Source organism: Kwoniella shivajii, chromosome 11, assembly GCF_035658355.1.
Source record: "Kwoniella shivajii chromosome 11, complete sequence".
Lineage (NCBI taxonomy): Eukaryota > Fungi > Basidiomycota > Tremellomycetes > Tremellales > Cryptococcaceae > Kwoniella > Kwoniella shivajii.
Genome location: NC_085918.1, coordinates 416,359 through 441,602, shown reverse-complemented (window position 1 = coordinate 441,602; position 25,244 = coordinate 416,359). Strand labels below are relative to the sequence as shown.

Here is a 25,244-nt window from a genome sequence, read left to right as displayed (position 1 = left end):
TCGCAGTCGCAATTCACTCTTCCTTCTACGCGTCTGTATCCTATCAACATGTCACAACCACTCTCACCATCAACGACGACTCAATTTGGCCAGACCAGTTCAAGCCACAGTCACAATCACAACCACAATCACAGTTCAGGACATTCAAGAAACGCTTCTACTTATATATCAGCAGAGGCAGGAAGACCTTCATCATCAGCAACGTCGTCTTCGTCATATTCATTAACTCAGAGATCACCTAGTCCATCACCGACCAAGCCGACTTTCGGATTTATTGATCAATTACAACCATCTCAACAATCTTCATCCTCATCTTCATCAGCACTTTCACCTCTTTCACAAGGTAGTATAATCGGTAATAATGGACCTATATCATTAGATAAATCACTGTCTGCTTCTTCGTCAGGAACAGGTATAATATCGTCATCAGCATCTATGAACAATAATATCAATGATGGTCCTTGGTCAAAATTGACTCCTCAACGAGTTGGTAGGGCTATAGGTGCAAGGTTTATGAGAGCTGTAAGAAGAGGTAATTTACCTTTCTTATTGGTCTTCTTTAGGTAAGTTAAAATCAATCTCCCACATGAACGGTTGAGGGTCCGACTGGGAACTGCCTTGCCCTATTCTAAATGCCATCCCATTCCCTCTCCTCATCCTTAAAAACCCCAATACGATCCACATGCTCATTTTTGTCCTAACCCATAGCTGCACAATAGTGTTCTTCTCAGCACTGGCAGGTGTAGGATATCGTGAACCTTCTCTCGACTCCGTATCAACCTCTACATCAAATTCCAATGCGCTCCCACCCGGACCAGGGGAATTCCGAGTCGGAGGCCCGGTGTTCGACGATAGGAAAGGATTAGAAAGGAGGATAGCGGAACAAAGAGCTTTGGAAGAATCTTGGGCCAAGAAGAGGAGACCTAAAGACGTGAGTGTCCTTTTACCCAACGTGAACAGAGCGAGCGACCAAGCGGGAAGACCAGGACCAGGCCGAGAGGTTTGGAGGATCGCGAGAGGGACAGAAGTTCGTCAGTGTGATTTGGCGGTGAAACGATCTGTGCAGTCGTGCGGATGTACGGCTTTGCAGCTCAGGAATCGTTCTCACCTCGTCACCTTTATCTGGTAGAATCAGTGTGAAGAAGAAGACTTGATGTGATGCTCCTTTTCCTTTTCAGAGATTGGAGAATCAGTTCTGGAATTCACCATTGCTTGAATCAATTCTCTATCTATCCTAGAATACATCATATAAATACCTTAAGCTGACCAATGAACACATTGGGGGAACCTTACAGGGCGCATGGATGCGTAAACAACGAGATGATAAAGCGATTCGAAGAAAACCACAAACAGCAACTACTTCTTCTTCCCAGCAGACGGATGGGGTCTAATCCTTCTAGCGTGTTGAAACGATTGATGAAATTCAGGTCGTGATTTTGGGTGAATTGAGATCAATTCGTGCGGAGGTTTTCAATTTATTCATTATGTGAAGATGGTGGATTATCGTTCATCATTCTCCAAAAAGAGGACTGCGAGTAGTTGCTTTAGGAAACTGATATGTAGTTAGAAAAGGGTTAAGAAGGGAATTTCATACCATCATCTTTGGATCTTTAGTGATGTTTTGACAATGGTACTGCTGTGCTGTACTTAGGGAAATTTGGAAACTCGGGAGTTAGGATCAGTGAGGCTTATATAGACGATTGGGATAAACATCATGGTATATCATCCCTTTTCTTCATTTTCTATATATCATTCATATCAGATTTGGGTATTCAATAGAGAAATCATGTCATATATTTGCATATATATATATACTTTTCAGGGCCAACAATCACAAAAAGTCACCCAGTCATAAAGTCCTGCTATCACGATTGCATCGAATAGGGAATTTCAATAGTATATCATTCATTGGGACATATTAGTTGAATCAATCGAAATCAACATCGAATTTTATGAGACTTTTGAAGCAATCATCCGCTCTCTTATCACTCGGACAGTGATACTGGACTGGACTAGTGATAAATGTCATACATGGTATATTGGATTATATTCTTAATCTCATTTTATTGTCTAAGGTTGTGTGTGTGAAAGGATGGAAAGCCCAAATCGTATTATTTATTTACCCAAAACACTGAAATTGCTGTATCTTCTTCATATTCGATCAATGCACAAACACTCAATCTCCAATCCTGAATCCTCGATCCTTGTCCCTAATCTTGTCTTCAAAACGTAGACCGGTTACATGCAAATTCGATAAGTGATATATCTATTTATGTCATAAACCATCAGCATGTGTCCGATTGCTATCTCGTACGATCTGACACAAATATAGAGAAGGAGGAAAGTGGTTGATTGATTGATCACTCACCGCCCAGCAGTCTCTGAAGCTCTCTCAATTTTCATCACTTGACCTCGCTTCATACCGTAATATCTTGCTACGGGATCAGTGATCATTATTCTAGGTAATTGAGTTTCTTTAAGACGGCTAATTGAGTTGAATTACAGTTAGCGTATAATTACGCAGGAGTACAAGACAGTTTGAGGATGAAGATGAATATTCAGAGAAGGGAAGGATATCAGAAGCAGGGTTTGTTTTATAGATATAAACAGAGTATCGTATAGTCTGTTGACTGCCAATATACGATTCACACGAACACGAGATCCAGCCTGAACATGTGGGTCGGTGGTAGTAAAGAGAAGAAATTACTCACTATCGTTTAATCAATTGATCTTTTTCATCTTTTCTCATTATCTGATGTTTTGGGACTAAGAAATGTCGAGTTATATTGACTAATAAATCTGATTCTTGGAAATCTTCCAAATGATATTCTGATGCCAATTCTTGTAGTGTCTACGTGATTGCGATCGTACGTATTTGTATGTCAGCTTGAGCTTTCTCTTATTGCCATATTTTATACCACTATACTACTGCCCGCTGAGATGAAGAAGAAACATAGATTCGACACATACCTTTTTGGCTGCCGGTGACATTTTTTCAGACCAAATAATTATTCCCCTTTTAGCTCCTATCTTATCCATTGAAGTGATGAACCTGTTGATTCAAGTCAGCTATTATCCTTCTCCTTTGGATGTTGTTTTATTTTTCCGACGCCCTCCATCTCGTTCGAGGTCTCCTCTGAATGGGTTCTGATTTATCGAACGACTGCCCCAATGACAACAATGTAGATGATTGATCAATTGTCATCCGTTTATCACATCTTTCCTTCTTCTTTCCTCGTAGCTGAGCTATACACCCCTCTCTTTGATTTTCTTCTACAATCTAGTACCGCCACCGAAGAGAAAGAAGGTAAACTCACGTTTTCATAGCTGCTTTACTAACGTTCTTCTCCGCACAGAAATACACATAAAGCGTTCCATCATCTTCGGCATGTTTCACTGAGAAACTCATAGGTCCTCGACTATTTTCAGATGAACAAATCTCAGCACAAGAGCTTTATCAATCTCATTTGAGGACGATGATAATGCAGAAAATAAACAATAAGACTTACTCCACTGATCCTGTAGCTCCGAAATCATTCTTGAATTGATCAAACCCTACTTCCACTTCGTAATCCGCCACGAGATATCCCTATTATCCATTCCAAAGTTCAGTACCACTCTTCGAATAGCACAGCATGACACATTGTCCTTCTTTGCTACATGTCAATATGATGAACAAATGGACTCACCCTATCCCGTACCATCTCATGAACCGTTCGTGATACTCGCCATAACCTAGCTAATTCCCTATCTGCTTCTTGTGACATCTTACGTTCCCGATATAAGCTATGCAGGAATAAGTTTTGAGGTAGTCGTCGAGCAAGTGGTCAGGTCGGTGCTATTGGTCTTGCTGCTTACTTGGTAGATAGGATTATATATATGGATGTAGAATGGATGAATTAAAATCAAAATCAACATTAACATCAATAACAAATGGACAAGGAATGGTTGAAAAAGCGGAAATTCAACTTTTACTTGCATAACCTTTGATTCTATATTTAGGCGCATTCTAGTTTGGACCAAAGATCGATTCCATGTTTTAGGCGTGCGGACACCTAAAAAAAGTGGTGCCCCGCATACTGCCTTTTCATTTCGGCCGTGACTTGAAACGCGTGAATGTGGAATTAATGGATGATGAATGAACATCGGCATATATCATATATCAATTGATCACTACTTCCGACTGTTGATTGCTTACTTCATACGACACTGTCCTTGTTGCCCCGACCCAAACAGGGGAGACACCGACAAGCAGCACCTCGATCGAGCAAAGACCATATCTGGGGGAGCCAATCTAACATCCTTCGTGAAAAGGAAGGCTATCACTGACGACGTTTCATCCAACTTGTCCGACATTCATCTTTATTTCTTTTCTCTTTGCGTGTTTGTCTGACCGAACAGTCCCCGAAAAGATAAAGAGTAACTCACAGACCTGCTCTTTCAACTATCGACATATATACCTGCACAATATCGACTATATATATATATATAGTCGATCTGCTCCAGTTGATATCCATCATGGACGGTCTTTCTGTATGTTCATATCCTCTGCTCCTTTCATCATCAGATTGAAGTATTTATCTGAATGCTAATCCAACGGCAATGCTCTTTCAGAACTTTCCTCCCCAAATCATCTCCTCCATCCGAACAATCTCATCCCTCTCAATCCTCATCCTAGCGCTATTCATCTCTCTACCATTCTTGAAACCCCTCAGGAAGTTCAGCGGCTCTCATGTGTCGGACGTCGTAACTCTTAGATCTCTTGTTCCACCTGAACCTCCAAATGAAATACAGAAAAAGGAAGAGTTCCAACGACGACCAAATGTATGGAGACAAGCTGTACTAGCTATCCTCTCTCTGGCCGAAGTGGGCTCGTGGACAGCAGTGACAGGATGGTCAATCCTCAATGTAGCTCATAAGGAAGGGGGAAGAGTTACCGATATCCTAGCTTCAGCTGGAATGGTCTTGGTTTGGGTGAGTCAAAAGTCAATTGATACACAAATCCCACTTTATGGGCGAGAAACTGATGTGAGATTCGATGTGACTCGATCTGATATGGGAACAGCTTTCATTCTTACTTCAATTTACTGTTCGACCATTAACCACTCCACCTTATGCGACGATAAAGATACTGGTCATCTTGCTTTCACTTTCACTCTTTTCAGTCGGAAACGCATGGTACATTCATACCGTGACCGCTCATTTTCCCCCTTGGGCAACAACATGGAAATTTATCTTGGAGATAGGAAATATAGCTATAACGTCAATTAGCATATTGATTCTGTTTGGACTGAAGCTGTCTAGTCCAGAGGTACTTTCAAGATTGGTGGGTTATTCTACTTTTTTTTCTGAAGTTCCCTCTCAGAGATCAAGTCCCCTTGCCTCTTCCTTCAATAAAAGCCGCAGATTGCTAATAATTCGCTTGCTTGTGACATTTGTTTCCTTAGCCTGAAGTAGCAATGGATGATGACGTTTCTTTGTATTCATGGCTATCATTCAATTGGGTAGATCCGTTCATTCGTAAAGGTGCTTCACAAGAATTAGAACCTGAAGATTTACCTAAACTATCTTTAACGATGCAAACAGCTATTGTATTTGACAGATTTAGACAATTGAAGACCAGTACTCTATTAAGGAAGATTTTCTTAGCGAATAAATTAGACCTTGGATTGGATGCTGGATTGACTTTGATTGCTGTCGTCTTCAATTATGCCGGACCTTACTTCCTCAAAAAGATCTTGTGAGTTGATCAAGAAGTGCATCAGTGTTCCGATCAGACAGCTGACGACTGGATCGAAATAGGGATGGTCTCGACACAAAATCCGCCGAAGCTATATCTCAAGCTTACATCTACGCATTCCTTGCTTTCTTGGCTTCCACTCTGAAGGTAAGCTGAACCATAATGTTTAATGTGAGTACGATTAGGAGCTGACGCCAACTTCATCCCTGAAGGCCCTTACCGATCTTTTGCATCTCTGGCACGGTCGAAGAGCCACAGTCAGGATCAAAGCGGAGTTGACAGTATGTACTAGCAGAGTTGGCTTATCGATTACCTTTGAGATGTTCTAACTATTCATCTAGGCCGCTATTTATGATAAAGCTCTTCGAAGAAAAGATGCTTCTGGCATCATCACCGCAAAGGAAGACGAAAGTAAGGATAAAGAAGGTGCAAAAGTGGAAAAGAAGAGCAATGCCGATAGTGGAAAGGTTGTCAATCTCATGGCTGGTGAGTTAGCCGACTAATCGTCCCCTGAACCAGCTCAGCTGAGACCGACAACAGGCGACACCAACCGCATTGGAAATACTGTCAGTGGTGGATATTACATTTATGGTGCACCCTTCGAGATCATCGTGGCTTCTATCTTCCTGTACAAGTCAGTTACTGTGTTATTCAAACTCATCTCGAAGCTGACTTTCTATAAAGCATTCTTGGCTGGTCCGCTTTCGCTGGTGTCGTAGTATTAATCATAGCAACTCCGCTCAATTCATTTGCTTCGAAAAGGAGTGTGAAAGTGCGTAGCCAGTCTGTTTCCCTTACGTCGATTCTGCTGATCGGAAATATAGATTACGCAAGAGTTGCTGAAAGCTAGGGATAAGAGGATCGGAGTGATGAACGAGCTTATCGGTGCAATCCAAGTAAGTTCACCGCATATGTGATAGTAAATATTGGAAACTCGGCTGATGACTGGTTCTTGACAGTTTATCAAGGTAAGACGAGCTTGTAGCTCTGTGTTGTATCTCTGCCTGACGACACCTCTTAGTTTTTTGCCTGGATCGAACAATGGAAAGGGAGAGCTGCGAAAGCAAGAGCTGAGGAGATGAAGCAGATGGTGCGATGTGAGTCTATGAACGAGTCAGTGAAAGTGATCAAAACTGACAGAATCACTAGCCCTCATCAATGGAATTGGTTTCTCGCTCATTTGGTCACTCGCACCTATCTTTGTTACCCTTATCTCTTTCACTTGGTAAATTGTAGTGGACTTACATGGGCTATAAGTCATCGCTGACACCCATCATTAGCTATATTTTTGTGGCCAAGAGGGAGTTGACCGTGTCTGTCGCATTTACGGCGATCTCCCTTTTCTCGATGTTGCGAATGCCTTTGAACGTCATACCCACATTTGTAAGCTAATGGTAGATGTGTCTCAACATCCAAGCTGACATCGCGATAGGTCGTAATCATCCTACAATCGCTGGTATCTGTGAAGCGTATTGAAGACTTCCTGGCTGAGGATGAAGGTAGGTTATGGATCAATAGAAGGCGTAAAGAAAGCTGACGTTGGTTATGCTCTCAAGTTCCGGATTGGGTGTGTTCCCTCAAGCGATCATCGAATCCTCGAGAAGCAGCCCCTACTAAAATTGGTTTTGAAAACGCTACTCTTAGATGGAACACCGGCAAACAATCTGAACCGAAATCTTCACCTTCTACAACCATTACAGTCCAGCCTCCTTCACCTCAAGGAAGTACAAGCACTACCGCTATCGATTCTACTGAAGCTGAGGAAGCGTTTTTTGCTTTATCAGATCTTAACGTAGATTTCCCGATCGGCAAATTGTCTGTTATCACAGGTCCCACAGGTTCAGGAAAGACTGCTATTCTCACCGCCCTTTTAGGAGAAATGGAATTACTGAAAGGTCATTCATATCTACCGAAAAACACTACTCAAGTCAATGAAAAAGGTTTGAAAAACTCTATAGCCTATGCTGCTCAAACTCCTTGGTTGCAACAGAAGAGCATCAAGGATAATATCCTATTCGGAGAGAAATTTGATGAGGAAAGATATGAAATGGTTTTGGATGCTTGTGCATTGTGAGCTGCCGTCCCGCTAAAACCAGATGAATGACACTGAAATCGGAGAATTGGGATACAGGAATCCGGATTTGGATATGTTGGAAGATGGTGATCAAACTGAGATCGGTGCTAAAGGTGTAAGCTCATCGCAACTTGTTCATAAAAATCACGCTGATGCTTGTTACGATAGGTATCGCTAAGGTATGCCTCTGTCAGATAAATGAATGTCTGGAGTCTGGAGCTGACTGCTTTTTTCATCTTCAGTGGTGGCCAAAAAGCTCGTGTAGCCCTCGCTCGAGCTGTATATTCCTTCACTCAGCATGTTCTCCTTGACGACCCTCTTGCTGCAGTTGACTCTCATACTGCCAAACATCTTACCGATAAATGTTTGAATGGACCTATCTTAGATGAACGTACAATCGTGAGTTATTGAGATCCTCGTCAGGTCCAGCCTGCTAAACCTATTGGCCTTCTTAGATCCTCGTCTCTCATCACGTCGAGCTACTGCTCCCATCTTCAGACTATTTGGTACGGATCTTGGATGGCCGAATAGACGCTCAAGGTACGCCAGACGAGCTGAGATCGGCCGGCGAGCTAGATGGATTAGTGGCATTGGAAGAAGCGGAGGTCACGAAATCTGAGGCTGTAGTAGCCAAAGAGGATATCGAAGAAGAGGTAGAAGTGGTAGATACTGCTGAGAAAAAGACCAAGAAGAAAGGACCTGGGAAAAAGCTTGTTCAAGGTATGTCAGCCCTCATGTCTTCGTCTACGGTGAGCACGTGCTGATAAACTGTTTAGATGAGGAAAGGGCGATCGGTAACGTCAAGTGGGAAACGTATAAACTCTACATCGTCGCCGCCACTTATGTCACATGGGTCTGGACATTCATTGTTCTCGGTGAGTGATCACTTCCGGCCAACCATTATTGGGTCTCGTGGCTGATTGCCGGTGCTCCGAACAGTACTAAATCAAGTCTTGACTATCGCTGAGAGATGGTGGCTTAAAGTATGGGGAGAAGGTGAGTGGATTAACAGAGGTATAACATGACATTGATCCTAACTATTCCGCCGATGACCGTTCCAGCTTATAACACCGAATTCAACTCCCATTCAACTATATTCACATTGTTTAAACCTGCTGTGACGGATCAGACCCAGTACTACCATCACAATGACCTGCATCAACACGTTTTACATCATACTACCAACGCTATGGTATACAACGGCAGTATAGCGACGACAGCTCTCGATGGCATCAAGACATACTTCCCTCCCGCGCAGACCAATCCTGGCTTCTATTTGACTGCCTATACTGCAATTGGTAAGTCGCGAAGTTCCGAGGACTATTGGTAGGTCCACTGGCTGATAGGCTTGCAGTTCTTGGAGCAGCGTTTTTGGGTATCGCTTCCAGTGCTGTGGGATCTTGGAGCTCTTACCGAGCCGCTATGTGAGTGTAATCCGACTTCTTCCTGTTTGACGTAATGGCTGAATACGTTCTACTGTAAATATAGTACTTTGCATGATCGACTTTTGAATCAGGTTATGCGGTGTAAGTGATCTCGATGACAAAGACCGACTCGTCTGACTTTCAATTTGCAGCTACCGTTAGGTTTTTCAACGTGACTCCTGTTGGCAGAATAATCAACCGTTTCTCTCGGGGTGAGTCCTTGCAAACTCTGTTCGACCATATAGAAGCTAAATGATTGTATGGTGTAGATGTGGAAACGATTGATTCATCCCTCAATGGAGCGCTCAGGACCGTTATCATTTACGTAGCAAGTTTGATAGGTGCTATCGTGAGTACTACTGCTACTCTCAATCCTATACAAGCTAAGATCATTTTGTGACGTCAACAGGTCACCGTTGCTGCAATTGTGCCTTGGTTCTTGGTTCCTGCCGCCGTGATAAGTTACCTTTACTATCAGTATTCTGTTGTATATGTGAGTAATGACCGTTTGAAATAGAACTTTCACTGATATTGTTGACCGTAGCTGAGGGTAGGCAGAAGTTTGAGAAGATTGGAAGCTACCGTGAGTTCGACGGTCCAGTGAGGCTGTATTTCACGCTGATTTTATCAAAAAGCTCAAATCACCTATCTTGTGAGCTTGTCGCTGAATGGCAATCTTATCGTACGTCACACGCACAAGCTAACTTGCATTTTCAGCTCTGGATTTGCTGAACTCCTTGATGGTGTAATTTCCGTTCGAGCTTTCTCTGTGGAAGCAAGATTCATGAACCAACTTTGCGAACAGGTTGACAAGACTCATCAGGCGTTTTACTACTACTGGGTAAGCTGGTACTGTCGTCACAAAGGTGATTAGCTGATCGTCTACCTCGACGTGTACCTCACAACAGATGATGAATCGATGGGTAAGTTGAAGCGGTTTATCCTATTTTGAACTGGGTGCTAACGGCCAACATATATATAGCTACTCCTCCGATTTGATGTTCTTGGTGCTATCTCGGTATTCCTCACTACACTTTTCGCACTTAGTGGAGCTGTTCCAGCCGGTTCAGCAGGTATGGCTATCGTATCTGCACAATCGTTTGTCTCCGCTTGTTATTGGGTATCTAGATTCTGGGGACAATTAGAAATGGATTTCAATTCTGTTGAACGAGTCCAAGAATACTTGTCGTTACCTCAGGAAGCACCTGCTATCATCCCATCCAATCGACCTCCAGCATATTGGCCTTCGACAGATAGTGGATCGACATTCTTAAGCGTGCAAGATCTCGAAATCAAATATGCACCTGATCTTCCTACTGTATTCAAAGGTTCCTTTGATGTTAAAGCTGGTGAGAAAATAGGTTTGATAGGTAGAACAGGCAGTGGAAAATCTACACTTGCCATGAGTTTATTGAGATTCGCGGATCCTAATAGCGGTAAAATCATGTTGGATGGTATAGATATCACCACAATCGGTGTTGACGATCTGGTTAGTTATGTTTCTAACGATGAAATATAATGGGTTAAAAGGCTGATGTCTCTTTGCAGCGATCTCGCATTACCTACATCCCACAGGGTAAGCCATACCTGTCACGAGCGCTAGACTCCAGCTGACAAAGTGACTTAGATGCTGTCTTATTTTCTGGAACTGTTCGAGAGAATCTTGATCCTTTCAACGAGCATACAGATGAAGAATTGCTAGACGCATTATCGAGAGTAAATCTAGGTCCATCGGATACCCCTCCTTCCAGTAAAGTACCCAGTAGAGTACAGTCTTCAAGACGTCTAGAGAGTCTGGTGGCTGAAGAAGCTACAAGATCTAAATCTCCAGCCCCTAGTACATCCACTGGAATAGGTGGCAAGTCAATAATAACTCTCACAACAGAAGTTTCCGCCGGGGGAAGTAATTTCTCTCAAGGTCAAAGACAATTAGTAGCTATGGCTAGAGCTTTACTCAGGCGATCTAATTTGATTGTGAGTCGACTTTCGTTTGGAAAAGGTTCCTTCCGTCTTGTTATAAGATCACGAACATGCAATTGATGTTCCTGTTCTTTTCCTTTCTACGCTATATCAGATAATGGATGAAGCAACTGCTTCGGTCGACTTCGCAACTGATGAAGCCATTCAAGCTGCCATAAGAACAGAATTCAAATCATCAACTTTATTGACTATAGCACATCGACTTTCCTCAGTAATAGATTACGATAGGTTATTGGTACTCTCAGACGGGAAAGTGGCTGAATTCGATACACCCATTGTGAGTCTCGGATTTTACTTACCCAACGGTGTGCAGGCTGTTACATCTATAAGTAGACGCGAATGAGAGAGAATACTGAACTGATTCACACGGGACTTCAAATCTAGAACCTCCTTCGAAAGAATGATTCATTGTTCAAATCACTCTGTGAGAAATCTGGTAAATACAAAGAGCTTTATAGAGCAGCCGAGAAAAAGGAGAAGGATCAGAACTAGTAAGAGTATCCAACCGCATCGCGGAAATGTGTACATAAGATGGTGTTTGGCCGTTATCAATTTAGTTTACTTCAATAGAATATACAGTGCAATACAATGCAAAAAACCTACGTTGTGTACCACAAATTCGCTCCAATCAGGCTGTTCAACGGAATAGAGCACTAAGTACGACGTCTATGATGATTTCGGACATGCATGGGAGATATTGAATGTACAACGTGATAGATACCTTTTACCTTCCGAATAAATGAAAAGACGACATATGGGTTTCTAGTAAAGTTTTATCTAAAATTGATGAAGTTGTCTCCGAAGATCCTTTCTCTTGCATCCTGCAGTCGATCCTGTCCTATGCTATTCCGCATGCCGTGTATCGTTCTCGTCGCGTTATTGTCTTCGATTGGATTGAGAAGAATCGTTTATTGCGAATCACATCTCTCACCTCACCTGTCCTCCTCCCATTTGACTCTATTGTCATCCTCGTCATCTCGAGCTTCTTCAGATGGACCCCAATCGGTCATTGGTCCAGGGGGAGATTGGCTATAAGGTAAACCCGATCTTCTCACGATAGATTCAAGATGCGTGATATGAGCTACAGCTTTGCGCAGTATTATAGCCTTTGAATCAGTTGGTAAAGATGACGGTAAAGCTTGACGTAGAGCTTGAAATCCTGAATTAATAGATCTGCAATATCAGGAAAAATCAAAACCAATAATTAGTACTCGATCGGATAGATACACTTGGATAGATCTATCCATTGGTGGTGATTGGTGATTGGTAAGAACTCACTCTCTTCGCTTTTGTTCAGACATCAAATGGGCTAATCTTCTACTTTGACCTGGTGTAGGAGCTATTTCACTTGCTCCACTCTCATCAATGTCCATTCCATGTCTTGAAAACCCAGAAGTGGCAGAATGACTTCTTGATCTAGCCAAAGAGCTGCCACTACCTTGAGCAGATCTATGACCGTATGACGAAACATAAGATACAGGCGGCATCGAAGAAGGAGGTAAAGCTCTTAACGGTGGTGAAGGAATTTCGTATGCATGTGAGTGATGCTGATGCTGATGTTGATTCTGGTTCTGATAGCGATGCTGATGATGCTGACTCTGTGCTTGTGCTTGTGGGTGTGGTTGCATTTGTGATTGGTGATGTTGGTGTTGGTGTTGGTGTTGATGCGGTGTCTGTGACCCGGCTACTGAAGAAGAATGATTGGGTAAAGGCACAGTCGAATGAGGTAGTGATCCTCGCCGGGATGATGAATGAAACAATTCCTCCCTTGAAGGTTCACGTAAATGACGAGATTGGGACTGGCGGATCTCGTGGTCACGAAGTTTTGATGAACCTGCATTTGTGCTTGCACCTGGCGACCTTCTTTGAGAAGAACGATGAGTATCATATGGGCCATAATTTTGTCTTGATATATTCGTTGAGGAATAACCTCTTGGACTAGCTCTGCCTGACGAGGATGATGAATCAAAGTTTGGTGGTGGCATATGATTGTTACTACCTATCGACATCGATAATGAAGAAGAAGGTGGTGCGAGTATTGGTGAACCTGAAATTGAATGTAAAGGGGGTAATGAAATACCACCTGATTTACCTATTGATCCTTCAGAAGGTATTCTATTTATTACTGGTCTGTCGGATCCAGATGGATTTCTCCAAGAAGATGCAGAAGCTGACGATGACTCGTTTTGACTCTGAATTGATAATGGGAATTCTCTTTCTAAAGGAGATAATTGATGTTGATAATTATTTTCCCTGTCTCTTTCTGGAAATTTCAATGATCCAAGTGAATTGGGTGGTGGTAAATGTATTCTGGGTAATGTGACATCTCTTTCCCTTTCCCTTTCCCTTTCTCGTTCAGGTTGAGAATTGGATGACAGTCTACGAGGCGGATAAGGATGTGATCTATTGTGAGAATATGAGGAAGAGATCGTCGGGGATCTTCCAGACGAAGGTGATTCCCCTCTTTCTCGAGGGCCGGAAGAAGGGCGACCAGGAAAAGGGAGGTCCCCTCCATATCGATGTTGCCCAGAGACAGCTGCTGTTGTTGCTGAAGGAGAAGAGGAAGAAGAAGGATTCGAAGGTGGCATTCTAGGTATATTTATAGGTATTGAAGCTGGCATGTTCCTTTCCGGATTAGGAGAACGGTATCGATTCCGTGAGTGTTCAACGGCAGAACTAGATTTTTTAGGCGGTGAGATGGCGATCGGTCTTGAGGAAGTTGTCGTTTCTGAAGGAGAAGTCATAAGTGCCAATACAATCTGTTAAATTGATTTCGAAAAGTGTTTTATCGTCAATCAGTATCGTTCGCGATCGTCCACTGTGACGCGCTGGTTGTTGTATCCTGAAAGTACGAGATGCAAGCAGCTCGATCACGTTGGTGTAGAGGTGTAGGGTGCCCTGGAGGTGCGCAAAGGGCGTTTCAAAACAGAAAGCACGTATTTACGTCTTAACAAGGAGCTGATGTGTGATTTGACAAATGTTCAATCAGCACCCGAACGTGTTCTTGAACTGAAAGGAAAGTGATGGTTTCGTCAGCTTCCCCAGAATTCCATCAAAATCATCGTGCTTATTGTAAATATTGCACTTACGCACGGAGGATAACACGTCGACTTCTTCCAGATCTGGGCGGATAATCCTTTTTAGGGGGGAGACAGTTGTTGGTTGATTGATTGATTGATTGATTGATTGATTGATTGATTGATCGGAAACAAGGAAGAAACAGCAACTAATAAACCAAGCTTGAAGACGTGTAGATGTGTGTAGAATCCGAATCGAGAAGGATCGCTTCTTAATTAGAGTCAGATTGTTCACAGCCTAGACTATACGGGCTTTGGGGAGAAAAGTCCAGGAAACAGTAAGGAATAACGAGGAAAGTACGAGAATGTACAGAGAATGTACAACGCTGTTAAGGAATCGGTGAGATGGGCTGATCAAAGGTAAGATTTCCAGTTATCAATATCTATGACGACAGATGTTATGTTGATCTTTCCCTTTCTTGTTGATTTACCTTGCTTGAGGGAATGCGGCTGTGCCGTACTATTGAAAATCTGTTCAAAGTTATATCCTTGAGCTTCACTTCAGGAGACAAATGATGATTATATCTTCCTTCCCTTGGGAGCGTGTTTTTAGATTGTTTGCTTTGTTCAACTATAGATTTCCCTTCTTTACCCCTCAAAGCCTATTACAAATGCCATAAAGGAGGGTTCTCAGCTGTCAAAACTTCTCCCGCCGGCTGAACAAAAGGACTCACAAGGAAGGAAGGAATAAAGGAGCTAAAAAAAGGAAAGACGTTGATTGATTGGGCAACTTTCAAGTTGAAAGAGCTTCGAATTCGGCTTTTAGGTGAATTTCTCTTGTACACTGCTATCTTTATTTACCGCCGGCCCGTGTTTGATGGCTATCGTGTTAGGATGAAGGATGTTGATGCTGATATTGTCCAATCGGAAGAATAGACGTGGGCCGGGTGGGATAAGCGTCGATCGATTTCGCCAAACAAACAATCTTCTTTGCGAAAATGACTGATGAATGGTTTTCCTCGAGTTGATCGTGTCCCTTGATGTGGTGCCAACAAATTTTTCCTTGAACGATGGTCCTAGCCCCCCTTTCCGTTATGTACAGATATTCCTCGGCGATTCCGACTGAAGGGAGGCGGAATACAAGGCAAGGGACTTTCACGATTCTGATAACGCTTGGGTCGTACGGGATATTTTTATATTCCTATATCCCCCTAACTTCGGCACTAAATCTAAACGCAAATTCCAGAGGTGTCAGTCTCACTACGTGGCATGGATGGTCAGAGTCGCCAGGTGAACGGACACTCACGCCAGCGCACAAGATGTGTGTGGTGAACAGCCAACTTGACCTCGAATCTGGATCGAGCTGATGAGGATTGCTGATAAATCTTATTTCTACTGTTTTCACACTTCTCTCCGGGTAGAAAGTGAAAGTTCCGAGGATGAAATAACGTGTAAATGTGGTCGAGGTGCAAGAGATGGGAGAACTATGGATGTTGCATGCCTTATAAGCTTATTGTAAATGTGTACGTCATGAGTGTTAAAATACGATTCATGCAGGGTACAAGGACATTCAGGATTTCACTAGACTCACCCAAACTTTTGTCAATGATCTGAGGTTCTTTAGCTTCAAAAAAAAGTAGACTACTGGATGATGCCGATCTAGCTCGGTAAGTTTAGTCCGAAGAGACTTTTACTCAGTTCAGACGCTAGGCTGCTGAGGTATGGCGTATGATGAACTGAGATTAAGTTTGAATTGATATATACCATGAATCTGGGAAAGGAATGATGAAAAGAAGAAGAAGAGGAAAATCAATATGGGATAAAAAGAGTCCGAGGTTTTAAGTTATGCAAGAACTTGATGATTTGCGTTCACCCACAAAGAACATTTATCTTTGATTATATGAATGATATTTTTCCTTTTCCTGGACATCGGGATTGAACAAGGGCAATAACCTTTGGTTATCATGCGTCAATACCCTTTATCGTGTTACGTATATCCGAATCTGACGACGGGTCTGAAGAACAAGAACACCCAGAGTAAAATAAACAATTAAAAAAAAGGAAACGAAGGGAAAAAAAAGCGTGATGTGTGAGACAAAAAGTACAGAACAAGTTAATGGAAAAATATGATATATGCTTATTCCGAGAGCCGATCTACACACCTTGTTTACGAGATTACTTTGTTGGAATTTGAGAGCTTTAGTTTTATACGTACTCACGTCCCATGCCACTACTACCACTATAGGATTAATGGGCACATTCCGAAATGAGATCTGCAATTCGACGCCACCATCGTCTCTTGTTGGAGTTGGAGAAATTCTCGCACATGCAAATTAATAACCTTTACACATTAATTCGCAGGCAAAACCAAAGGTTAGCATCCCGTTTTGCATCTCGCTAAGAGAAAGTCGTAAATAGATATGGCGCCGATCCCGATTAAACCTGGGCAAGCGCATGCTGATGCCAGTCATCATTTCCAGGAAAGATTAAATTCATTACAGTTTCCTTCCTTCAATTGCTGTGACTTGCCTCTTTTTCCGCTTCCCTGTTGGTCTTACACGACGTTGGGCAGCTAGCGATCTTTTGTCCATGGTTCCCGAAGTATCAGATGCGGTAAAATATGTCTATTGATTTGCATTCCCTGTGCAATCGGAGATTAAGAGGCGTTCTATCGAACAGCGAATAACCATATCACATGGTAAGTAGTAGCTTGCCCCCCTTGGGCGTCCGTTCAGCTGTGGTTAGCATGAAACCGTCACGACATCGTTTTTACGCATGTGCTGAGACAAGGGAATTATAGAGCCGGAGTACAGGTAATCTATGAGGATTTCACATATCGTTTCCTGAAAACCTTTCCTTTCAGCCCGACCAGTCAAGTAGCTCGTTGATATTTCGCTATCAATCCCGTGTTCTTTCTTTTCCAGAGATTCCCGATTCGAATCATGACGGCATGAAAAGATCGACGCGAACGGAAAAATAGTGGGAAAAAAAGGAAAACAAACTTCCTAAGTCCCTCTAGTGCCCGAACGACCTTCGGAATCTTGGAGAGGTAACGTAAGTGTAGTAAGCGATGGGAACTTGCCTCTTACGAGAGATCAAAATGTGTGATCGAGAGATACAAGTTATTATTTTACAGTGCCCCCACCTCCTATGTCTTGTATATCTGGCCACGCTCGTTAGATCTATGAGATCTTGCCGCTTCTGCTTTAGCAGATTAGCAGCTATTCGGCGGCACGCATCTGTCTCATTGGGCATCGTCCGCAAGAAGCTTTTCCGAATCTGGTGTCGAAGACAATCGATCGTAAATCTTTGCCTGCACCTCAGAGTGCAGGATTGCTTATTACACATCAGGGCAAAGAGAGATGGACGGTGTTGCAGCTGCCAGCTTTCCAGCCGTGTACATATGCATGCACGTTAAAACGTCAGAATACAGGGCTTTGCATGTCAAATGAAACGGTAAAGCCGAATTGATATGGAAAAAAATGACAGCGTGCCTCCACTGGCGAAAATCCCATAGGAAACAAATCATAAATTTACGAAAAGGTTAACGAAATATCTGATTCTAGATCCCGTTGGTGCGCTTCGTTGCCATTCAAGCATCTTTATAGAGCCGCTAAGCGTTCAGCTGATTTACAGATGTCATCATCACCTTTGTTATTATTATTATTTATTTACAGGCGTCTCTACCCTGATTTGGAATGTGAAGAACCCTTTTGATCTCACCGAGAATGCTTTCCGTGGTTATTCCGGGTCAAACAGTAAGGTTCGATTCCGTCATTTACACCACTTCCCTAATCATCGTGAGCTACATGCATACATATAAAGGGAACGCTATTGTCATCTATACACGTGAGAGTGCTTGTGGAGATTGTATAAGCCTTTTTTTGGAGGTGTGCTTTGATATATCAATTATTTTGAGTTATATATAACACCACTGCTCCCACTTGTTAGTCACTACGAAGCATAATCGTCCCAGAGATTGCTAGGTATCTCAACGTGATCGTGCCGGACTCGATTTTGTGTTTTCGGCGCCCGTTGAACACGTCATTCATGCTGTTTAGTGCAGAATTCTCTAAAACCGCTCAAACGCCATAATGAATTGAACTGGTGTCCTGTCCCAGCTTGTTCGGCTCGGATAAACCTTATATCGTAAAATGCGATTCCGTTCCACCTAGATGTCCATCTCTTCCTCCCTTCCTATATCCGACATTCCTTGGCGCTGCATGCGCATATCAATACATGTCACAGATTGAGATTGAGATGTTATCGACAGTGAGGTCACATAAAACAGAAGCAAAGACTTTGTGTTTGAGATCTGGCCGACACGTCGGATCGGATGAATGCTAAATGCTGAAAGACTTTCTGAAGGCTGAAGGCTGGAACATGAATTCCAATTAAGCTACGTAATAATTGGATTTGCTCACATAAAAAGGAGGTGTCACACGACCACATAACCCTCTCATCGACACATACGTTCGCAATGCTTTGGGAATGCTTTGGTCACTCCGGGAAAAATCCGATTTACACATCGTCATATGTGAGCAGCTCCATTTTTTTTGTGGCGATGACTAGGGGAAAAAACTTAATTGACTTGAATGTCACTGCCGCACGCCTTCTTGAAAGACATGTGTATAGGAAAAATATGGGATGACGCGGTATGCATTTCTTGAATTGACAGATTGACGAATCAAGGGAAGCCTTTGACAATTAGTGAGGTCCTCGAGGAACTAGCTGTACTTGGCATTTTAGTTCATATCACGTAGGTGCGTAATCCTTCTTTAACCCCCGTGCTTGTTCCGTGGCAGACAAGATTGTATTCTTTTTTTTTATTTTTTTTGGGCTGCATCACGTATGTTCGTACGGGTAACGTACTGAATCGTAGTGAGGGTCCCATCGGAAAGTCAACACAAACGTCTGAGCTCTTGCGAAATCGGCACAGCCGCGTCTGCTGCTCCTGGCGCTCGTCGCTTCTCGCTACTTTCGTTAGATGATGACAGGAACCGTCAGCCTCGCTGTGTACCTGTTTTACTCAAACGTATCCTGACAGCCTCGGGCATATGTGAGAACAGAGCTCCGAACTTCGATACCGCTCATGGTCATGGTCACGATCTTTCATCTACGTCAAAAGCCCTTTTCCTACCTACTGAACTAGACGATTTCGCCCGTCACACTGGTGGCGAGAATCACTTGACAGGTTTCTAGCATCAGAAATAAAAGGGTACTAAATTTCTCGAGAGAAGATCAGGATTTTCCGCTTCAAATCCACATTTTACGTGATTGCAGATCTTTTATGGTGGACTGTCTGCCGCCCGTCGAGATCTCTTCTACATCAGTAGTACGCCTCCAAAGAAAGAGGTCTGTCCAAGCATTCGTTATTGTTATCTTTCGTATTCAGATCATATCAGCGCATCTGGATCTTAACGATATGTCAATGAGTGATCTGGAGTACGAATCCCACATGATCGACGGAAACGTTCTTGACCTATAAGAACACTGCAATTTGAGCCAGCGGGCCCTTGCGTTTATAGGGTCAACAAGGTTAAGTTGCGTATACCCTTTCCGCAACAGATCTGCGCGGGACCACTGAGATATACACGAGATAGCCCTATTTACAAGGGGATACAGCGTGAAACCCCCTGTCGGACTGGTGGCTTCCCTGTGGTGTGTGAGCTTGAGTTTATGAGCAACAAATGTAGGAGCAAGCGCAATCCCTAGAATCCCCCATACTGTAGTAAAGACCTAAGAGGTTTAAGAGAACCCATGCTTGAACCTTTAGTAGGCGTGGAGATTACTTGGTTAAAGACGATCAATTACAAATAATCCAGTCATCGGTCAACTTGGTCGATGTGCACGCACGATGTCATATCTACTCGGAAGAGATCGTCAATGCACGAATTGCAGATGATCCGTGAAGAATCACAGGATACTATAGAAATCACTGGCATACGATGTACGAATAGAGTTCACATCCGTGTTTGAGGCTGAGTCTGAACCTTGGAGGATGGGCTAAACTCTATATTGACTAACAGAATTTCACTAGCAGGACTATTGAAATCTTAGATGCCGCGAACAGTGTGGGAAGTTCAGTCAACCTTACCATCTTATCGAAGGGAACACGAAGTACGGAAGACTATCTAGAATCTTGTACGATTCTGTGTTGGATATACAGGTGATTGATAAGAAGCTGAGAAACGATAGAATTAAAGAAAGGGGATATTGTGCCAAAAGGACCAAATTCTGTGAGTCCTGTAAGATTGTCAGAGTTCCAATCGGGTTATCCATCCTTCAACGGTGCATCAAAAGCGACCACATATGCAACCGGATCGTCAGGGTATTAATAATCATTGTGCGACCATGCGACTGAGGACATTAGCGATCAAAAAAACTTCTGACATCCGTCAGTCCATCCATCAGAAAGTCCATCAGAATCAATATCAGCTTTAAATCCAATTTTCCTGGAATAAAGCTAGGGTAAACGTATGTCGCATGACAGTATCATCAATGCTCGTAGGAGGTAATACATCTCACATCCTAAACAGCTCTTTCATGGGCCTATCATATCGAAGTCAGCTTGCGCACTTGTTCTTGGTTGTTGGCTAAGATGGGAACAAGACCAAGCTTCGAAGATCGAAGGAGGTGCAAATTCAACAGCATATCTACATGCAACGCGACATACTAACACTCTATTTAGTGAATTCTTCGAGCCTATTAACGTTCTACTAGCATCAAAGCCAGTCATCGATGTTACACTGACAGTTGTGTCAATTATTGGTGCTTTATTACATGGCGTAATGTAATAAAGCACAAGACGGGGCAGCTCTGGACTGTAAATCAATCAACGCACCAGGTGAAGTGCCATGTACAGTATGAGGATAACCAGTTGAACTATATCCATATCTAAACAGCGACATTCGAGCTGCTTTCATTGTAAAGACTTCAGAACACGACCGATTTGCAGGTGTGATTTCCAAAGTATTTAGTGTAGCTGCACCTACGAACACAGTAACAGTGAATCAGGCAAGAATGGGAGAGTCAGAGGCGTTGTTGACGTATCAAACTTCGAGTTTCTCGTTGATGTGTATGTGTATCCCTGAGGATAATTGGGAGTGAAACCATCGTCTGTGATGCTGCAACGGTCTGAGTTTTTGACTGTCGAGCTGAACGAGAAATGATAGAGAAGAATATGGAAGCATATATGAGTTATGCATCCTGGATATATGATTCATCCGTAATGACGCCATTGCACTAACACCTAACCCCGATTCATTCAAAGGAAAAGAGGGAAGAAGAATAATATGTATTGAGTATTGTTTTGACATTTTGGGCGAACAATCCTAAATCAAGAAAATAAGAAAATCTATGTTGATGAGAAATGGAATCATGTCTGATGTTCAAAATCAGTCCGTTTTAATAAATGAATTTCGGCGTTGCAGAAGAAGCAAGGGAACTTTGCAGCCTTTTCGATGCCCAGAAGGATGTATTGTCACGAGTAATTTACTCTCGAGATACGTCTCTGCGAGATCGAGCATGTCATCAACGCTGGTCTCTGTATGTCATGAAGAACTTGATAGGAAAGGGATTTGAATTGCCACAATCACTCACCGACCGAAGATCTTAACCTTCAACCAATCGGCTAGAACCAGAGTTCTGTTTCGGACAGAGTACAGTGTAGACTGAATAGTACCCGTTAGCTCACACGGGAAAGGAACACATTGACCGCGACAGGGAATTCCACTCACGATATAAGCTGATCTCCAGAAAAGCATTGCAGCGCCACCACCTGAAGCTACGTTTCCGTTGAATAATGGTAAGTCTGCGATAGCTTTCTCAGAACCGATGTATGCGAGCGATCCCTAAATCAATAAACCAATCAGTTAGCTTATCTGTGCTCAAACGCGTTCAAAGGGTAAGGCTTACTTGGTGAGAGTAGTGGAAAGGAGTCAATTTAGCAGATCTGTTAAGTTTCTTAACGGTAGCCTCAATTTCTTCGGGACTTGCGTTTTGAGCTCTCAATTCAGAGAGTTGTCTTTCATATTTTGCTTTTTGACCTAATTTTTGGAAGATTCCGGCCAAGTACATACCTTGCTGACTTGCTACTTGAGCGGTAGGAGCATACGATGTAGCGGTACAATCACCGACAGCGTAGACTCCATCGGCACCTAACATGGAAAGATAATCATCTACCATTAAACCTCTTCGTTGAGTTTGAGTAGTAGCAAGTTTGGTCATCAGATCTCTTGTGATTTGTCTTGAAGTGTTACCGGTAGCCCAGACCAAGAGACCGTAAGGGATCTCTCGCATTTGTTTGTTAGCATCTTGGACGACTACGGCGTTCTCTTTGACATCCTTGACCATAGTTCGGGTGAGAACATCAATCTTGTTTTCAGCGAAAGTTGATTCGGTATATTGAATTAATTGTTTAGAGAAAGCAGGTAAGACGTTAGGTAAGGCTTCGATAAGGGTGATCCGGAGTCGATCAGCAACCTCTGGGTACCATTTTTTGAGATCGTCCTACAGATTGGCCGAAAATGGATCAGCCAAACTGAGTGCAGCCAGAACGGAAGAGACCCCAATGTTGGAATACTGGACATCACTCACAATCAAGAAATCGTGAAGTTCACCAGCGTACTCTACACCAGTGGGACCACCACCGACCACAACCATGTGCATGAGTCTGTCAATCTCATCTTGAGGTTGATCTTTGAAAGCAGCAGTTTCAATACCTGTTATCACAGTGTCAGCCAGTTGACCAACATCATTGGAACTTGCAAATGCAAAGGAACTCACAGTCCATAAGCTTTGTTCGAACTTTATCAGCATCGGAAAGTTCTTTGAGGAAACAGGCATGCTCGTTGACACCTTTAATACCGAATGTTTGGTTCTCACATCCGACGGCGTAAACAAGATAATCATAGTTGAGAGTGACCGAGCCTGCTGAACCTCGAACGTCGGATAGATCTGTTCATGTATGTTAGAAAATGAGCTTCAATTTCTCTTGAAAGGACAAGAAGCGAGAAAGGCGGAGCTCCGCCCTACTGGACGAGTGAGATGCGATACTGACCTTGGAAAGTAACGGTCTTCTTAACAGGATCAACTTCTTGAGCTTCAGCTTCATACACATCTACCTTTCTCTTCTTGTGTCGTGTGATGTATCTGGTAGGTTGAATGATGGATCTGGGCTCAAGGGTACCAACGGTGACTGAAGGAAGAAGAGGGGTGAAAAGGAAGTAATTTCGAGGTGAGATGACAACAACGTTGAACTCTTCGGTGTCGAGTTGTTTCAGGAACGAAGTTGCTCCCCAACCTGAACCGAGGACTACGAGGGTGGGTTTCTTGGGATCAGAAGGGAGTTGATCAGGTGGTGAGTTCTGAATTTGGGTGACTGATCAAATACATGGTGTCAAATGAACTGTAGATCGTGACAGAGGAAAAGAGAGGTAATGGCGATTTAACTTACCATAAAGGAAAGCACCAGTTGTACCAAGAACTACGACAAGAGTTACACGTCCAAGATTTCTGAAGAATCTACCACTTCGAACAGAGAATGGGGCCTATAGATGAACAGTCACATCAACATCAGTATGGGCAATGGGCAAGAGCTAAGAGGAAACCTGGATTTACCTTGACCTTTTGGCCCTTGGGAGGGATGGGACCTTGACCAGGAGGGGTTTGATAAGCTGCTGGAGGTACATCCGATCGCTTAGGTGTAGAAGTGAATGACGCTGCGAATCGAGGAGCTAGGAGAGCTGATCGAGGAGCGAGAGCAGGTCGCGCAAAGAGGGGTTGCGCTCGGGCTGTACATAACAAAGAGGGGCTTGAGGTCAATACAGGTCCGGAGGAAGATACGCGAATCGTGCTGGGTTTAGACACTTCATTCTATAAATGATGAGGATTGGACGCGGACATACCTAATTGACGAAGAGCCATTTTTGCTTCTTGATAAACCCTATAAGATTTACCTTCACCTGACGCGTGTTAGGTTGATGATCCAGTGAGTATTCGTTGTCGTGAGACGAGGTTAAGATATTACTATCGGGGAAGTAGTGGAGATGAGATGAGATGGAGATTGAGCAGAAAGTGAGTGAGTAACACCGAGAGGAGGAAAAAAACTTTGGAATTTAATGATAAATTTCCCTTTTCGGAAATTGTTTATTTTCTTATATATGTTTCTTTTTACCGCCGGTTTGACGTGCCAATATAATGAAATGAATGAATGATAGAGAATAATGTAAGCGAAGGTTATCTAAATGACTCGATTGATTCGTTCACCGCCGTCTGTCGTTTGTGATGTTGCTTGAAAGTACAGATGTCCAGATTGGAGAAATACAAAGGATCGAATGAAGATCACAGATCAGATTTCCAAGTATTTTTGACCAAAGGATACATGAAACCCCTTATCACCGGAAAACACAGCCGCTGCATTCAATCCACAAATTGTAACAGATGACAGCCTCAAATCGCCTATTCTACCTTTCATAGAACCCATTCAAAATTTCTACTAATACTCCATTGATCCTCGTTGTCCTTTCGAAATGGGCTGCTACTACAGGAAGATTCCAGAGCTACATTGGTGCGATCGTTTTGGAGATCAAAACATCTGATGACATTTCGATTATATCACCGGAAGCCGGAACGATTCTATCCAGTCGGACTTGACGGACTTATCCTCAAGGATCGCATGTACATTTGGGATATCATATCATGAAACCGGTTCACATTACTCCGCCTGTTACGGAGTGATCTTATTGCCTAGTCCAAGCGGATATCCTTCCCGAGGAATGGTAAATGGTGATGTGGACAGGTAATCAAGATACAACGTAAAACTGGCCGTAGGCTATCTTGTACCTTTCGAGAAGCCACAGAGTATCCCCGCTTCCGCCTCCGCCAATAGTGCTCTTTTTGGTCAGAGTGTCATGAAACCCAGAAGTATGGGTCTACCATAAAACCACATATGAGAACGCTCGACTATATCCATCTGACTGTCACCATCTTATGGAATGTTACTTCAG

The 25,244-nt window shown here is 43.0% G+C and overlaps 5 protein-coding genes across 5 annotated transcripts; 2 read left to right on the top strand and 3 right to left on the bottom strand.

The window, feature by feature from the left end:
* Nucleotides 1–48: 48 nt before the first annotated feature.
* IL334_007588 (uncharacterized protein) lies at nt 49–1,391 on the top strand (the record flags this gene model as incomplete). Its single annotated transcript, XM_062939278.1, has 3 exons — nt 49–563; nt 709–931; nt 1,296–1,391. 3 exons carry the CDS (start codon nt 49–51, stop codon nt 1,389–1,391), a joined length of 834 nt encoding a protein of 277 aa, XP_062795329.1.
* Nucleotides 1,392–2,238: 847 nt separating this feature from the next.
* On the bottom strand, nt 2,239–3,767 carry IL334_007587 (uncharacterized protein; the record flags this gene model as incomplete). The annotated part of the gene is made up of 7 exons (XM_062939277.1): nt 2,239–2,266; nt 2,369–2,485; nt 2,712–2,851; nt 2,971–3,052; nt 3,318–3,419; nt 3,510–3,589; nt 3,690–3,767. 7 exons carry the CDS (start codon nt 3,765–3,767, stop codon nt 2,239–2,241), a joined length of 627 nt encoding a protein of 208 aa, XP_062795328.1.
* Nucleotides 3,768–4,518: 751 nt separating this feature from the next.
* Nucleotides 4,519–11,710, top strand: IL334_007586 (uncharacterized protein; the record flags this gene model as incomplete). The annotated part of the gene is made up of 37 exons (XM_062939276.1): nt 4,519–4,533; nt 4,615–4,974; nt 5,066–5,326; nt 5,448–5,740; nt 5,803–5,887; nt 5,953–6,021; nt 6,082–6,226; nt 6,281–6,374; nt 6,425–6,512; nt 6,565–6,636; nt 6,700–6,708; nt 6,762–6,837; nt 6,890–6,965; nt 7,021–7,123; nt 7,173–7,239; nt 7,297–7,810; nt 7,872–7,929; nt 7,983–7,993; nt 8,057–8,213; nt 8,270–8,534; nt 8,591–8,689; nt 8,754–8,810; nt 8,876–9,112; nt 9,169–9,238; nt 9,303–9,340; nt 9,391–9,450; nt 9,508–9,587; nt 9,648–9,731; nt 9,783–9,821; nt 9,874–9,890; nt 9,956–10,079; nt 10,147–10,161; nt 10,221–10,727; nt 10,787–10,814; nt 10,866–11,212; nt 11,313–11,495; nt 11,603–11,710. 37 exons carry the CDS (start codon nt 4,519–4,521, stop codon nt 11,708–11,710), a joined length of 4,911 nt encoding a protein of 1,636 aa, XP_062795327.1.
* A 440-nt stretch (nt 11,711–12,150) lies between these two features.
* Nucleotides 12,151–13,962, bottom strand: IL334_007585 (uncharacterized protein; the record flags this gene model as incomplete). Its single annotated transcript, XM_062939275.1, has 3 exons — nt 12,151–12,391; nt 12,497–12,801; nt 12,907–13,962. The coding sequence occupies 3 exons, from the start codon at nt 13,960–13,962 to the stop codon at nt 12,151–12,153; spliced, it is 1,602 nt and encodes a 533-aa protein (XP_062795326.1).
* A 7,871-nt stretch (nt 13,963–21,833) lies between these two features.
* On the bottom strand, nt 21,834–24,162 carry IL334_007584 (uncharacterized protein; the record flags this gene model as incomplete). The annotated part of the gene is made up of 9 exons (XM_062939274.1): nt 21,834–21,908; nt 21,975–22,088; nt 22,153–22,746; nt 22,834–22,958; nt 23,023–23,193; nt 23,297–23,617; nt 23,693–23,786; nt 23,857–24,029; nt 24,144–24,162. 9 exons carry the CDS (start codon nt 24,160–24,162, stop codon nt 21,834–21,836), a joined length of 1,686 nt encoding a protein of 561 aa, XP_062795325.1.
* Between the last annotated feature and the right edge of the window lie 1,082 nt (nt 24,163–25,244).